Raw genomic sequence first — 12,937 nt, 5'->3', positions numbered from 1 at the left:
TACCAAGGAATCAGCTACTTTTCAGGTGCTGGAGGATAAATTTCCAAAGAATGTGATTTTTCTTTCCAAATTTTTACTGGGAAAGAAGGTAACAAAAGCAGAAAGATACATCTATGTTAAAACTGAAAAGAGTTTAAAGAGAAAACATTGATTTCAGAATTTTTACAGGTCTGTGATGAGATTCATCTCCCCTAAATAGACAGACACTCAAATTGTAAATGTATACATCTAAGCTAGTCTTCTTGGCTTTTTTTTTATTAGCAAAAGATAAAAACACATCTAAGGTGCAATTCAACTGCTTTTAGATGTCTGCTTTCAGATGAGAAGAACCATTCCCTAGCCATGCCTGCTTCCCTCTGCTGCTGTCAGGGGAGTCTAACGACCTCGCTCAGATGCCAACGTCTTCGCTGCAGACATGTGACAGTAGACCAAATCCCACCCCGGCAGCCTCCTACCAAGGTTATGTCAGACACTTCCCAAGCTCCGTTTGCATTCACAGGGCTCCCTAAACGCGTTCAGCCAGGCACAACCTCTGCCCTTCTCCCGAGGGGGTGGAAATCAACAGATGAAATAATCAAACGGGCGAGACCAGAGTTAACGCAGTGCAGCATCTCACTCAGACAGCACCTCCAGCCCTCGCCCTCCAACAGAACACCCCTGCGAGACCCCTTCTATAGCCCGCATCTCCTTGTAGCGGTATTTGCCTCGGGCGCAGAGGAGTTTTACCAGCCACCCTGCGCTCCCCGCAATACCTGCCGAAATGAAACCCGGCCGCGGGGCCGTGCAGAGCCCGGGGGTCAGGGTGGGAGGACAAGCGGGGGGGCTGAAGGAAAGCACCTTTCTCCTGGGAAAGGCCCCCGAGGTGGAGGGCCAGCCTGCAGGGCAAAAGACGGACAGGCGGTGTGAGGGGAAGAAAGGCGGCCCGCGGGCTGCAGCCAGGCTTTCCCCCTACAAACGCAGGGCGGGAAGGAGAGAGACCCCGGTTCCCACCCGGGGAGGGGGGAGCCGAGCCTGAGGTGCCAGCACCCGACCCGGCCCCGCTGCGGCCCCTCAGCCCCTCCTCGGCGGTCCGGACCCCCTCAGGGGGCCGCCTTGAGGAAGACAACCAGCCCCGCTCCCCGGCCGAGACGGCCCGGCCAGGCCCCGCCTTCGGGCGCTGCCCGCCCTTCCGGGCCGGCGGGCGCCATGGGGGCCGGCGGGCTGTGGGTGAGGACGGCGCACACAGCCCTCACCGGGGGTTTGGCGCTGGGGCTCTTCCTGCACCGCACAGGTGAAGCGGGGCCGCCGCTCCCCTCCCTCACACCCGGCCGCGGCGGGGAGGGGGGCGTGCTGCCCGCCCCGGGGTAGGGGGCGGCCGAGGGCCGGGCCCGCCCCTGAGGAGAGGCGGCGACGAGCTCGGCTCGGGCCGTGCCGGCCCCCTGCGCCCGGGGGAAAGGAGGGGTGTTCGCCGCCCTGGCGCGGCTTCTGGGCCCTGCGGGGGCTCCTGAGGGCAGAGGGGGGGCTGTGGGGCGCTGGGGAGCCCCTTCCGTTACCAGCTTGTCCCCGTCGCACCCCACGCCCTCTCGCCGCCCGATTTCTCGCCGTTTCCCCCTCCCTGTAGGTGCGGGACCCCTTTGTTAAGGCCAGAGGGAAAAATCCTAAGCGCTTCACAAGGAACTACTGCTCTCTTTTTTGGGGGGTGCCTTTCAGATTTGCAGAAGCAAGAGGAGCGCGGGGAGCTGCTGCAGCCACTGATCTTCGTCTTACTGGTTTTGTGCTCTGTCCTGCTGTACTTTAAGGTGTCTCTCATGGATCCGGGTTTTGTTAAGGCTGAAGAGGAAGCAAAGGTATAGCCCTTCAGGAATGGAAGAAAGTGGTGAGGCTGTAAAATCTATAGGCTTGCTTTCTTTTTCTCACTCTGCTAGATCAGAACAATCTGAAAGTTTCTATTGCACTTGGCATAAAGGAAACGTACAGAGACCATTGGAGATTAGGCCAGACAGTCCCCGATTCGTATTCTGTAACAGCAGTAGGGTTCAGACTTCAGGCATGTCTTTTACACCACACTGCTGTTGCAAGTGCACTGTGCCATTTGAGCATAAGTCCTCTCTTGCATCAGAGGCTGCAGTACCCTATGGAATGTATACATGACCTATTTTATGCGAACCACCACCAAGTGGTACAAGTGCAAAAAACCCAATCTGAACGGCAAGCATGGAAGACAGTGCTCTCTGCAGCTCTATTTATCGAACTGTTTATAGATTTGTTGCCCTCTCAGAGGACATGTACACAAACAAGTTACAGTGAAGTAAATGGAAATGCAAAGATTCAGTAACTGTGAGACAGCCTACTCCAGGTTCACTGCCTTACCGATTGTGTAGAACAAAAGCATTATCAATTTTAATCATCCATCATTAATGTAAATCTTGGCTGTGTTATGAATAAGTGGCACTGCTTTTACTGAAAAGACATCATTATTGTCTTTGGAAGTGAAGTCTAACCTTGTTTATTTTTGTCCCAAAACATAGTGTTGGGATTACTGTGGTATCTTATCCACAGTTATTTCTGCCTCTGTGTAAACGTTGTTTTGATGGTTACAGTAGCCTGTTCTCTCTCTCTGTACTTTAACTGTCTGCAGCTTCTGTAGGAATGCTAAGGCATTATTTTGTTTAACCCTAATAACAGAGATAACCAGCACTGTGTAACTGTTAAGCAAAAGGATCCAGACAGCCCAGTCATGCCAAGATAGCTGCACACAAAACCTCCTTAGTCACTCCCTTTCTCTTTTTTTGTAGGCAGGCAAGAGTGAAGAACAAAGTATGGTGATAGCCCAAGTTCCAAGTCATATTAAGATGCGGCGTTGTGGTTACTGCATGGTGAAGGTAGGCATTCATAACATGCTAGAAGAGAATGGGATGAGCGATTTGCAAGCTTACACTTTTTGGCAACATCTTTGTTCAGCTGCTGTTGCCAGTGTTTTTCTGCTCTATCATTGCTGCTCACTGCTCAGTGGTTTGGAGGCATGGCAGATCTGATTAATTCTGTCAAAGGGTCACTCCCCTGCTGAAAAACTCACAGAAAAAGTAAATACAACTAGCAAATTGAATTCTGGTACAGTCCTGAATTGAAAAGTGATCCAAACAAATTGTGTAGCTAAAGAGGTGGTAGCGATGGACATTGGCATGTATGCTAGTTTTCCACGGCTGAAACAAGTCCCTGCTGGCTCACAGGAACAAGGATCTTCTTTTGCCATGGGAAAATTGTACTCCACATTCTTACTGCCATGTCAGTCAGACCTTACAGTATTGTCAAAAAGGTTATTTTGAAGATATCTTGATAGAGAGCCAGAAAGGCAGTTGAGCATAACATACAAGAACTGCTGGTAGCTGTGAGCTTGTTTGGAGGCCTTAAAACAACAAAACATTAGCCTGAATTGTAAAAGATAGTATGAAGGAAAAATTAGAGCAATTAAATTAGCTCTTAAAACAGTTTGCCTAAAGCCTAGAAAGGCCTGTTTTCTGAGTGATCCTTATCAGTTTAATAAAATCAAGCATTATCTCAGCTTCCATAAATTCCTGAAGAATATCTACCAGGAGAAGTGAGCTTATTGCAAGTGGAAAAGCTGGCAAAACATATATACGCTTCAGGGAACAAATCCTAGGAGGCACTACTTTTCTGAGCCAGATCTTTCATCTTCTCTGTTCCTGGTACTTGATCTGCTTTCCTGTGCAAGTGTCTTGTATTCACACAGAAGCAGAGACACTTTCCTCCTCTATGCAGTCCCATGAAAACATCCCATCCCTGCTCACTTTATTTGACAGCAGTGGTCCTAATTTTCCACATCAATACTCTGCTCATGCTTTCCTGAATAGACTGATTGGCTCTATCTCCCTCCTTTGCACACTGGACTTCCTATAAATAGGTAGATAATAAAGAAAATGTATAGATAGAAGTAGTGTGGGAGACTCATTAATTTGAATCTCACTCATTTATATCTGTACTAGGGGAATCATGATCCCCTTTAGTCGTCTTAGCAATGTTTATGCTGTGCTGTTAAGTCAAAATGGAGTGCTTTTGGGACAGTACTGCTGTGGAGGAAGACTATATTGCATGACGTTCTCTTCTACCAAACAGTGAGTTGAACCAGTGGACTGTTACTAGCGTTTGTTTGGTTTTGTTTTCTAGCAACCAATGCGAGCCAAGCACTGCCAGCTGTGCCAACACTGTGTACGGCGTTACGACCATCACTGTCCCTGGATTGAGAACTGCGTAGGAGAGAAGAATCACCCCCTCTTCATAGTCTACTTGAGTGTGCAGCTTATAGTTCTGCTGTGGGGAGGTCACGTTGCTTGGTAAGACCTGGAGTCAGCACTTTGACCTCTGAGACTGCTAAAAGTTTTGGTGCTCATAGAGCCCTGTGAAGGGTTTATGTAGAACATAGCAGTGACTGGATTGGCTTTGGATTTGCATTGTATCTTCACCCTCTTTTGCATTCTGGAGATCAGCTCTTCTGAGTTCCCTAATCTGCTGAGGGACAACATAGCTGATCAATAGTTGAGCAGAATCTGATGATTTGGGTTTCATTGTTCATCTTTGTCTTAAGCTGAAATTAACAGAATTAACAACAGTACAAAAGCTAACTAATTTTGCTTCAGTTACTGTAATATGATCTTTGTTTACAAATCAAAGTACTGGAGACTCCAGCAGGGTTTCACCTGTACGCCTGCTCAGGAGAGGAGTTAACTGAAGAGGATTGTCTCTCAGCTGTGAGGGGAACCAGCATCTTTTAAACTTCTGAGAACCTAAGTCACTACCGGTGCAGTCTCTTAAGAGTTTATGGTATATTAACTCTCTGTAGTACATGATTATCAGAAGCTCACTAGTTATGAATCAAACTTAAATATGCCATCAAGTTTGCTTGGCTTATGTAAGTAGTTCTACATCTTTAACTGTGAATTTATTTCTCTTTGAATTGAAAGGTCAGGCCTCTACTTTGAACAGTCCTGGGACTGGCTGCAGCACAACATATTCCTCCTCATGTCCTTCCTCCTGATAGTCATATTCACCATTGTTGTCCTGCTGCTGCTTATGTCACACCTCTATCTGATCTCATGCAACACCACCACCTGGGAATTCATGTCACATCATCGCATCTCCTACCTGCGACACTCTGAGTTGGAGAATCCCTTTGACCAAGGGGTAGTCCTCAATTTCTGGAAATTCTTCTGTTCGTGCCACCTCACTGCATGGGAGAAAATCTACTTTCACAGGAACGATGAGCCTGTCTAGTCACAGTAGTACCTACCTGGTAGAGTGCCAACACATCTGCAGGTTGCTGGGTAAAGCTTTGCTGATGCAATTGCTGCTGTTCCCTTGCACGGAACTTTAGTACATCATAAACTATGCAACCTGTTCATCCTGCAAATTACATTTCAAGGATAGTCAGGGTTATTTTTGTATACAAATAACACTGTTAAAGGGGAGACACTGGTTCTGGGAAGGCCAGCAGAGCTGATTTCTGGACTGAGCAAAGGTATCTCTCTAAATTTACTTCCTTTTGTTAACTGCATCCACATCTCTCCAGAAGAGATGAAAGAGTAGTGTGAGCATCCATGTTCACTTCTCTTTCCCAAAGTTTCCCTCTCCTTTTGCTGCAAGGGAGCAGCAGCTATTAGAGACAATACCAGCCACAATCAATATAATTCCTGTGGCCTTTCTTCAACATAGTTCTCACTGTGAGAACCACAGTGCCTTTTGTCAGTAGTGTTGGACACGTAATAGAAATATTTGAGTAAATATTTGGACAGTCAAAAGCAAATTTCATTTTGACCACATGCCTCAACTTAATGCTTTTCACAAAGATTTGAGGCTTAATAATGTGCATGAGAAACGGCTGTAAAGCACCAAATTCAGCTTATGAGATAATTAGCCCGTACTTTGTGATGCCCTGACCAGCTTCCTAACAGTTTTTTCTTCAAGTTGATGGTGCTGTTAACAATTCACAGACTATTTTGAATCAAGTCAGCAAAGAATGATACCGTCCACTCTTCTTTGGACAGAAAAGTAATAACTTGCCTACTGAATTATTTCTGCAGGTAATTTCATGCTCAGGCCTTTACTGTAGCTTGTGGGGTGGGTACTTCTTGCCTAGCTCAAGTAACACTGCTGGTAATACTACTACCTCAACATACTAGTAAAATTTGAATAAAATAATATGAAGTTTCAACACAAGAGGAAAGATTCTAGGTTCTGTTTGTTTCATTGAGATGAGGGGATGCTGACAGCTTTCTAGGACAGCAGCAAGCCTACTTGTTTTCCATTGTAATAAAAGGTCATACTTCAAGTTTCCATGAGGAACTAAAAGGAAGTTTGGGGTGACCAATTTTAGCTTTAAAGACAGAAAAGGCTCTAGTGTGAATTTTAGTCTTCACCCTTTTCTGTTTAAAAAAAAACAAAAACACAGCACTACAACAAAACCTTAGTTAAAATTATTTTGTGCTTTAATTGCCTTGGCTCAGGAAATAACACCAGCTCAAGAGCACATCTGGCAAACTGGTTAAGATGCACTCAGGGTTTAAAGTTGACAAGCACTCATGAAAGGACAGTATAGCTACTAATACAGCACGGTGGTCCAAAAGCAGCTTAAAAACAGCAGAAGGATCCCTTTTTTGACCAACTCCAGAGTTTGTAATCTGCGTCCAGTCTGGTTTGTTCAGGGTAGAAACTCCTATCAGAGGGATATCGGAACACTAAGAATTATTTTCATAACAATGGTATACCATCCAGAAAGGATTCTACAGTTTGTTTGTGTCAGTGTGGTGCCAGCTAAATTATGGCTCATCTGCCACATAACAATTTCTGGTTCTTCAGGTATTAGTCAAATAAAAATTTGTCGGCAGGTACTACAGCTCAAAACATAGTTTTGCTCTGGTAATTCTTTTTAAAATGCACTGGGATGGTAATTTACAGTCTTTTTTACTCTACTATAAACTATAAATTTAAAGATTAAGTATGACTTTTTTGGTTCTTTATGCCTCTCTCTTTGAACCCAAGTTCTACATTTCACCTGTGCTAGCAATCCACTGTGCTACTTACCACTTTTCTTAAGGTCAAGGCCTCTGTAAAATCACAAAAAGCACTGTAGGGGACAACAGCAAGCCAACCATTACTATTCAAACAAGAGTGAGGAAAATGTGTATCCTGCTTTAAATGGACCATTACACTGCAAGGCAGAGCAGGAGGTTGAAAGGATATTTGTATGTGGGAATTTTCAGAAGCAGTTATACTTGGCTCTGAAAATAGGAAATTTAGGTGCAGCGTGAATTATTTCTGTTTTGCACAAACATAGCTCTTACCTTTCTGAATTGTGAAGCGCTTAGGCCAGCCTTGATTTAATAATGATGACTCACTAGCTGCACCCGAACCTTATCTCCAGATATAGCACAACTGTGTTAGTTCAACTTCTGTCTACCTCTGTTGATGACAAACTGAAAGAGTAATAGCTGTGCATCCCTATTTGTTGTCAATGTGATCCTTCATTTCTAGATACCCTTCCTTTTTTTGCCCAACAAGCTAACACTATGAATTTAAGAGAAGAAAATGTATTTTATCAAGTATCATTACAAGATATGTTACCAGGCAAATGAAATCACCTTTAACTTACTGATTTTCCAATATTAATACTGTCATTATTTAGCTATCCCAAAAAGATACAGGATATAAACATTGATAAAATCTGGAGAAACAACTTGACTGCAGTCACTTGTACGTGACAGCTGATGACACCATGCAATATGTACATAGACAACTTGAGTGAGAAGGAAGGAAGAAAGAAAATATTACTATTGACATTTACAGAGAAAAATTAAATCCTGCGTGTTGAGCAGAATATGGTTAGCCCTGATCTAAAACATTCAGCTAACACAAAGGAGATGAAAAGCTGAAACTTCATTATAAGGAAAGGTATCTTTATTTTAAAAAAAAAAAAAAGAAAAGAAAAAAAAAAGCATACGCAAAGCTGTGGCTTTTTCATATCATTAAAAACAATAGCTAAGATTTAGCATCCTCAAAGAAGTAGAAAGACACTCCTTTTCCTTAACATAGATCACTTGGATCATTATCAAACCCGAACATCCTTGTCTTGGTTGTGTTAAAATCCATTCCTTCTCTGGCATACACACGGTTATGAGTGGGAATGGGCATAAAATCATTACAAAGAGGGAATGCTGCATATCTCTTCTAGAAAACAGGTGAGAAGCGGCCATTCCCCGTGCTACTATGCAACTTTAAAAAGCTGTGCTACTTAGATTTTTTGCAAAGAGTAACCTGGGTTGTAGACATGATTTGATTTAATTAAGTCCAGCTTAAATTCCAAATTGCCATCTATATTCAATGGCAGCAGAAGATACATCCAGTCAGATGTTAATTACTCCTTAAAGATAATTGACATCTAGTATCCCTCCAACAAATGAGGCTGAAAAAAACTACAGTAGGTTAACAGCTTGCAGAACACTCTCATCCTGGGGTCATCAGCACTACCAGTTCTATGAATTCTGTTGACTTTTCCATTGCCCATGCCAAGTCCTCTCTACCCTCCCTCAATGTGGTAACAATCTGTTCATGTTTCTTATAGCACAGGAATCAAACATCTAAAAGGTGTGTGGAGACAAAGTCAAAGTCCTTGAAGACAGTCTGCTCCTTACGGGTTAGGACAGCAATCTCCTCTGGAGGAGTAAGGATTGGCTTTTGTGATGTAAACTCTTCATCAAAGTTGCTGATGTCAGTCGGATCTCTTAAAGTGGGCACAAAAGGGGGCTTCAGAGTCCTGGCAAACAAGGCATCCCAATCAATTTCCTGTAAAAGAAGGTAGAGAACAGGCCAGATTGACATTAAGATTATTTATGAAATGTCAAAGTAAGAGGGAGGATTGCAGCCTTCCTTCCAGATCGTTTGCCACATGTCTTATTGAAAAAAGGCCCAAACCAAACAGCATAGTTGGTGCAGGCCAGTTGGTACAGAGATTCCATACAGTCTAAGGCTGTTCTTCAGAACACCAAGAAACAGATTCCATACAGTCTAAGGCTGTTCTTCAGAACACCAAGAAACAGTTACAGCTCAAACTATATTTAGGAAGGACAAAACTAAAGCGCAGCTGTGACCTGGTGTATCTGTGGGCTTCCCAGCAATTTCTGCTGACATCCAAGTTCTTTTCTTGCTCCAGTGCAAAGCCAGCCAGGGGCTATAAGGCTAATAACTTCCAGCAGATAGGTAATGACTAGGAGGAATGGTAACACCTTTGCCTGGAACAGACGTATACCCTTGACCCAAAGCAAATGTGTCTTTAACCTCAATTTCTCTTAGGATTCATGTATATCCCGCAAATACAGGTGCCAAATAGACTGACTGGCAATCACTGTCATCACTAGACAGCATCTGTGACTGCTGCAGTTTGATTTAAAAAGGGGTATTTGTTGATGGCTCAAAAGGTAGGTATATCTGTATGTAAAAGCAGCACAATCAGAAATAACAAACTGGCTCTGGAAGCTTACAGATCCTACAAAACACACTTGGGGGATGTCATTTCAAACATGAATTGAAACACATATTCCTGAATAGAGCAATGAGGTGCAACAGAAGCTACCACTAAGATCTTACTGATAACTAAAGAAAATATGCCTCAATACCAACAGAAAGCAAGTCACTCTCAGATCAAACACAAGAGATGAGGGGGAGGGAGTTCCTACCTTAAAAAAGGCCTGGATTTTAATCTCTTCTGCATCTTTTTCCCCAGCTCCCAGTCTACGCTCTGGACATTTCCGAAGAAGCTGCAGGAAATATCAGTTAAAAATTAAACAACGGAAACAAGGACGGACAGAAATAATGTTCCAGATAGAAAAACAAAAGAGAGGAGATGGACTGACCCCTCAGTATCTTCTCATTTTCACTTTGCAGCAAGGCCATAATCTGCTAGTAATAGCTCAGACCTAGTTCCTTGTAAACAACTTGCCAACATCAGTAAGATACCTGCTATAAACTGCATGAAACATTCCATCTTAAGTGTGCACCTGTGACTACTGGGTCACATTCAAAAACTGAATCAAGCCATCTCTACTGAACGACTCTGACTTTCCAGCCCTTGAATCAACACTCCTTCATTTCAGAGTTAGCAGCAACAGCAAGAAGCCTGCTTAGTCATCCTTAGACAGAAGAATAGCATTTATGTAAAGAGAAGGAAATGAAAAATATGTGTAAATTTTAAATGTTTCCTTAGTCTGTGTAGGCAGCTCCAGATTACACACACAAATGCTATCCAGTCCTAATAGAGTCCCTCTGCATCCACTTACACAGTAAATGCAAATTCCTCAGGCTCCCAGAGTCCCAACCAGCCCATTACCTTACGGATTATAGAAAGTGCCTCAGACGAAAGGAATCTTGGATACCGGACTTCATCGTTGACAATACTGTCAAAGACTTCTTCCTCATCATCTCCAGGGAATGGTGACTGCAATTGTGACATTTTATTATTTAATCCATATAGCACCCATTCTTCACTGGTAAATAGGGATGAGAATAGCAGGGAGTTGTATGGATTAATTAGTGTTTGGCAAGCACTATGAATGCAAAGAATGTAATTTAAGTACTAATAAATAGTTGGCTACATTCAGCAAAATTTTATCTCAGGTGGTCAGGTACTACTCGCCCCAAGACTGCTTAGCAAGATCCTCTTAGAGAAAGGTGGCCTTACCTCACCAACAAGCATCTCATAAATGAGTACACCCAATCCCCACCAGTCTACTGCTCGAGTGTATGAGATGTCCGTCAGGACTTCTGGAGCCAGAAATTCAGGGGTGCCACAGAAGGTGTTTGTGCGGTCTCCAAAACCTATTCCTGTAGGAAAGGAACACTTTTGTAAAATCCAGCACACATTACTAAATGGATCACATGCAGCCTCACCTTCTGAAAGCCATGGTTTATCACTTGATAATCTAATGCTGTTAACTGGGCAAGGGTTTTCATCAGTGCTTGTAAATGCCAATAAGGAAGTATGAAACCTGAGACTCCCTAACAACTCCAAATAAGAAATATACAGACAATGCTTAAATAAACAGCAAAACCAAGGAAACTTCCTGCAGATTCCATGGCTCATTTACTCAAGTTCACATTTTGTAGTATCCTATATTCCGGCTCCTTTGAACAAACAAGCATATTGCAAGCTCCTTTGTAAGTTTCCTGAAGATTAAAGGACAAAGTACTCTTTCCAAGTTCATCATGGCCAGACAGATGAGGTTTTTTGTTTGTTTTGTTATATATTGTTTGGTTTGTTGGGGTTTTTTTTGTTTGTTTTGGTGGGTTTTATTTTTAAGATGGGGATGAATACAAGTTACACACAACCACCTCAGTACCTGTATTTGTGAACACATTACTAAAGCCCAGATCCTAAACTGGTTCTGATGATTCAATTTCAGCTTCACCAAAGTCACTCACCTTCCTTACACAATCCAAAATCTGCAATCTTCACAAATCCTTCAGCATCTAAAAGGAGATTATCCAATTTCAGGTCCCTGCAGGCAAAAGAGAGGAAAGAAAATGGTGGATGAATTCTGAGGACTGCCATCCAACCTCTTTTTTTGCAAGAGGCAGAAGCTAGGTATTAACAAGGAAAATAAAATCTAAATTGAGTAAAGTCTACACTTGGTTTAAATAATACATTATTTGGAAGATTCCCCTTAATTTATTGATATTTTCCTCTTAATGAAAGGCTCAACAAAGCAGCCTGGAGTTGGGTGCGGCTTATTCATCTGGAAAAGAGCATCCCACAACAAATTACTTGACTATCAAGCATGACAAATTACTTGACTATCAGTAAAAAAGAAAGCAGTGACTTACAAGTGCCCCCCAGAACGTATTGACATGTCACAGAGGATTAATCACCTGCAACATGTCAGATGAATAGCTTCTAGATGACTTTCTTTACTGTAAGCACGATGAACATGCTGATAGCAACAGGCGATGGGGAAAATAAAGACAGACAGAAAGATTAGAAACACCAGCAAGATAGTGAGCTCCAGACATATAGCTACAGGAAAAATAAACTTCCAAGTTGCTGAACCATCTTATACTTGATTCTTTGCCGCATTACCTATAAACAATTTTCTTCTCATGCAAGAACTGGAGCCCCAAGACTACACAGGCTGTATAAAACCTAAAAGAGAGAAATAGTTATCAGGAAATATATATGAGAATCAAGTTAAAAATTTAGAGTGCCTGTAAACTAGACTAATTCTAACTCACTGTGCCATATGCTCTGGAAAGACATCTTCATGTATGCGCATCATAAGATCACCACCCGGAGTATATTCCATCACAAAACAAGCATGATGAGGTGTCTGGAAACATGCAAACATGTTCACAAGGAATGGATGATCAGAGGAATTGACCACTTCAAATATTCGCTTCTCACAGTTCAAGCTGCCAGGATTGAAAGAATGAAAATGTCAATGTTAAAACTTGGCAGAAAAGCCTGTTTTGAGAAAGACAAAATGTGAAGATTTTCTTCATTCTAAGTTAGAGAAATAAAAAGTGAAGGCTAATACAGTATTTATCTTATATACTTCCAAACCTTGAGTTTTAGAGTGTTCTTCAGGTGTTATTCCACCAGAAGCTAGAAAGCAGCACTGTTATAAGTTTCCTTATTCCTGATTTTAGTTACCCAAGCCTTAAGGTCACATTTAACCTTAATAGCACCATGACCAGTACACATCATACCTTCTAACATTTGATTACAGGTGTGTGAATGTAGCCTCTGGCAATAGTACCATCAACAAAGCTCACCTATCAATTTCATCTCTCCTAATAATATCTTTTTTCTTCAAGGCTTTGATAGCATACAGCTTCCCAGTTGCCTTGTATTGGGCCAGCAGTACCTGAAAGACAACAGAAAAGCTGTACTTCAAACAAA

The 12,937-nt window shown here is 42.7% G+C and overlaps 2 protein-coding genes across 3 annotated transcripts in view; one reads left to right on the top strand and one right to left on the bottom strand.

Annotated features, from left to right (window-relative positions):
• Positions 1 to 302: 302 nt before the first annotated feature.
• Positions 303 to 10,648, top strand: ZDHHC12 (zinc finger DHHC-type palmitoyltransferase 12). Of its 2 annotated transcripts, XR_003921411.2 has the most exons (7): positions 303 to 423; positions 500 to 1,270; positions 1,690 to 1,826; positions 2,775 to 2,861; positions 4,165 to 4,331; positions 4,959 to 6,074; positions 9,770 to 10,648. XR_003921411.2 is itself a non-coding variant. In XM_030000785.2 (6 exons), the coding sequence occupies exons 2-6, from the start codon at positions 1,186 to 1,188 to the stop codon at positions 5,266 to 5,268; spliced, it is 786 nt and encodes a 261-aa protein (XP_029856645.1). In that variant the 5' UTR covers positions 303 to 423; positions 500 to 1,185; the 3' UTR covers positions 5,269 to 6,988. The 2 variants fall into 2 exon arrangements, 1 of the variants encoding a protein (XP_029856645.1); XM_030000785.2 differs by lacking the exon at positions 9,770 to 10,648 and having other exon boundaries at positions 4,959 to 6,988.
• PKN3 (protein kinase N3) overlaps positions 7,091 to 12,937 on the bottom strand; it is a 21,375-nt gene continuing 15,528 nt past the window's right edge. The window contains exons 15-22 of the mRNA XM_030000768.2: positions 12,811 to 12,902; positions 12,271 to 12,447; positions 12,119 to 12,181; positions 11,464 to 11,540; positions 10,724 to 10,866; positions 10,373 to 10,480; positions 9,723 to 9,803; positions 7,091 to 8,832 (exon numbers count right to left, since the gene is read on the bottom strand). Coding sequence (XP_029856628.1) covers positions 8,620 to 8,832; positions 9,723 to 9,803; positions 10,373 to 10,480; positions 10,724 to 10,866; positions 11,464 to 11,540; positions 12,119 to 12,181; positions 12,271 to 12,447; positions 12,811 to 12,902 — 954 coding nt within the window. The 3' untranslated portion in view covers positions 7,091 to 8,619. The remainder of the gene's footprint in view (positions 8,833 to 9,722; positions 9,804 to 10,372; positions 10,481 to 10,723; positions 10,867 to 11,463; positions 11,541 to 12,118; positions 12,182 to 12,270; positions 12,448 to 12,810; positions 12,903 to 12,937) is intronic.

This window comes from Aquila chrysaetos, chromosome 24 (genome assembly GCF_900496995.4).
Source record: "Aquila chrysaetos chrysaetos chromosome 24, bAquChr1.4, whole genome shotgun sequence".
NCBI lineage: Eukaryota > Metazoa > Chordata > Aves > Accipitriformes > Accipitridae > Aquila > Aquila chrysaetos.
This window is presented reverse-complemented; position numbering and strand designations above follow the sequence as displayed.

What these genes read in the sequence shown, in the direction of transcription:
- ZDHHC12 (XM_030000785.2), top strand. Translation starts at nt 1,186, where the DNA reads ATGGGGGCCGGCGGGCTGTGGGTGAGGACGGCGCACACAGCCCTCACC. An exon ending in GCTCTTCCTGCACCGCACAG is followed by an intron (nt 1,271 to 1,689) that starts GTGAAGCGGGGC and finishes GGTGCCTTTCAG; the next exon opens with ATTTGCAGAAGCAAGAGGAG. An exon ending in GTGGTTACTGCATGGTGAAG is followed by an intron (nt 2,862 to 4,164) that starts GTAGGCATTCAT and finishes TTTGTTTTCTAG; the next exon opens with CAACCAATGCGAGCCAAGCA.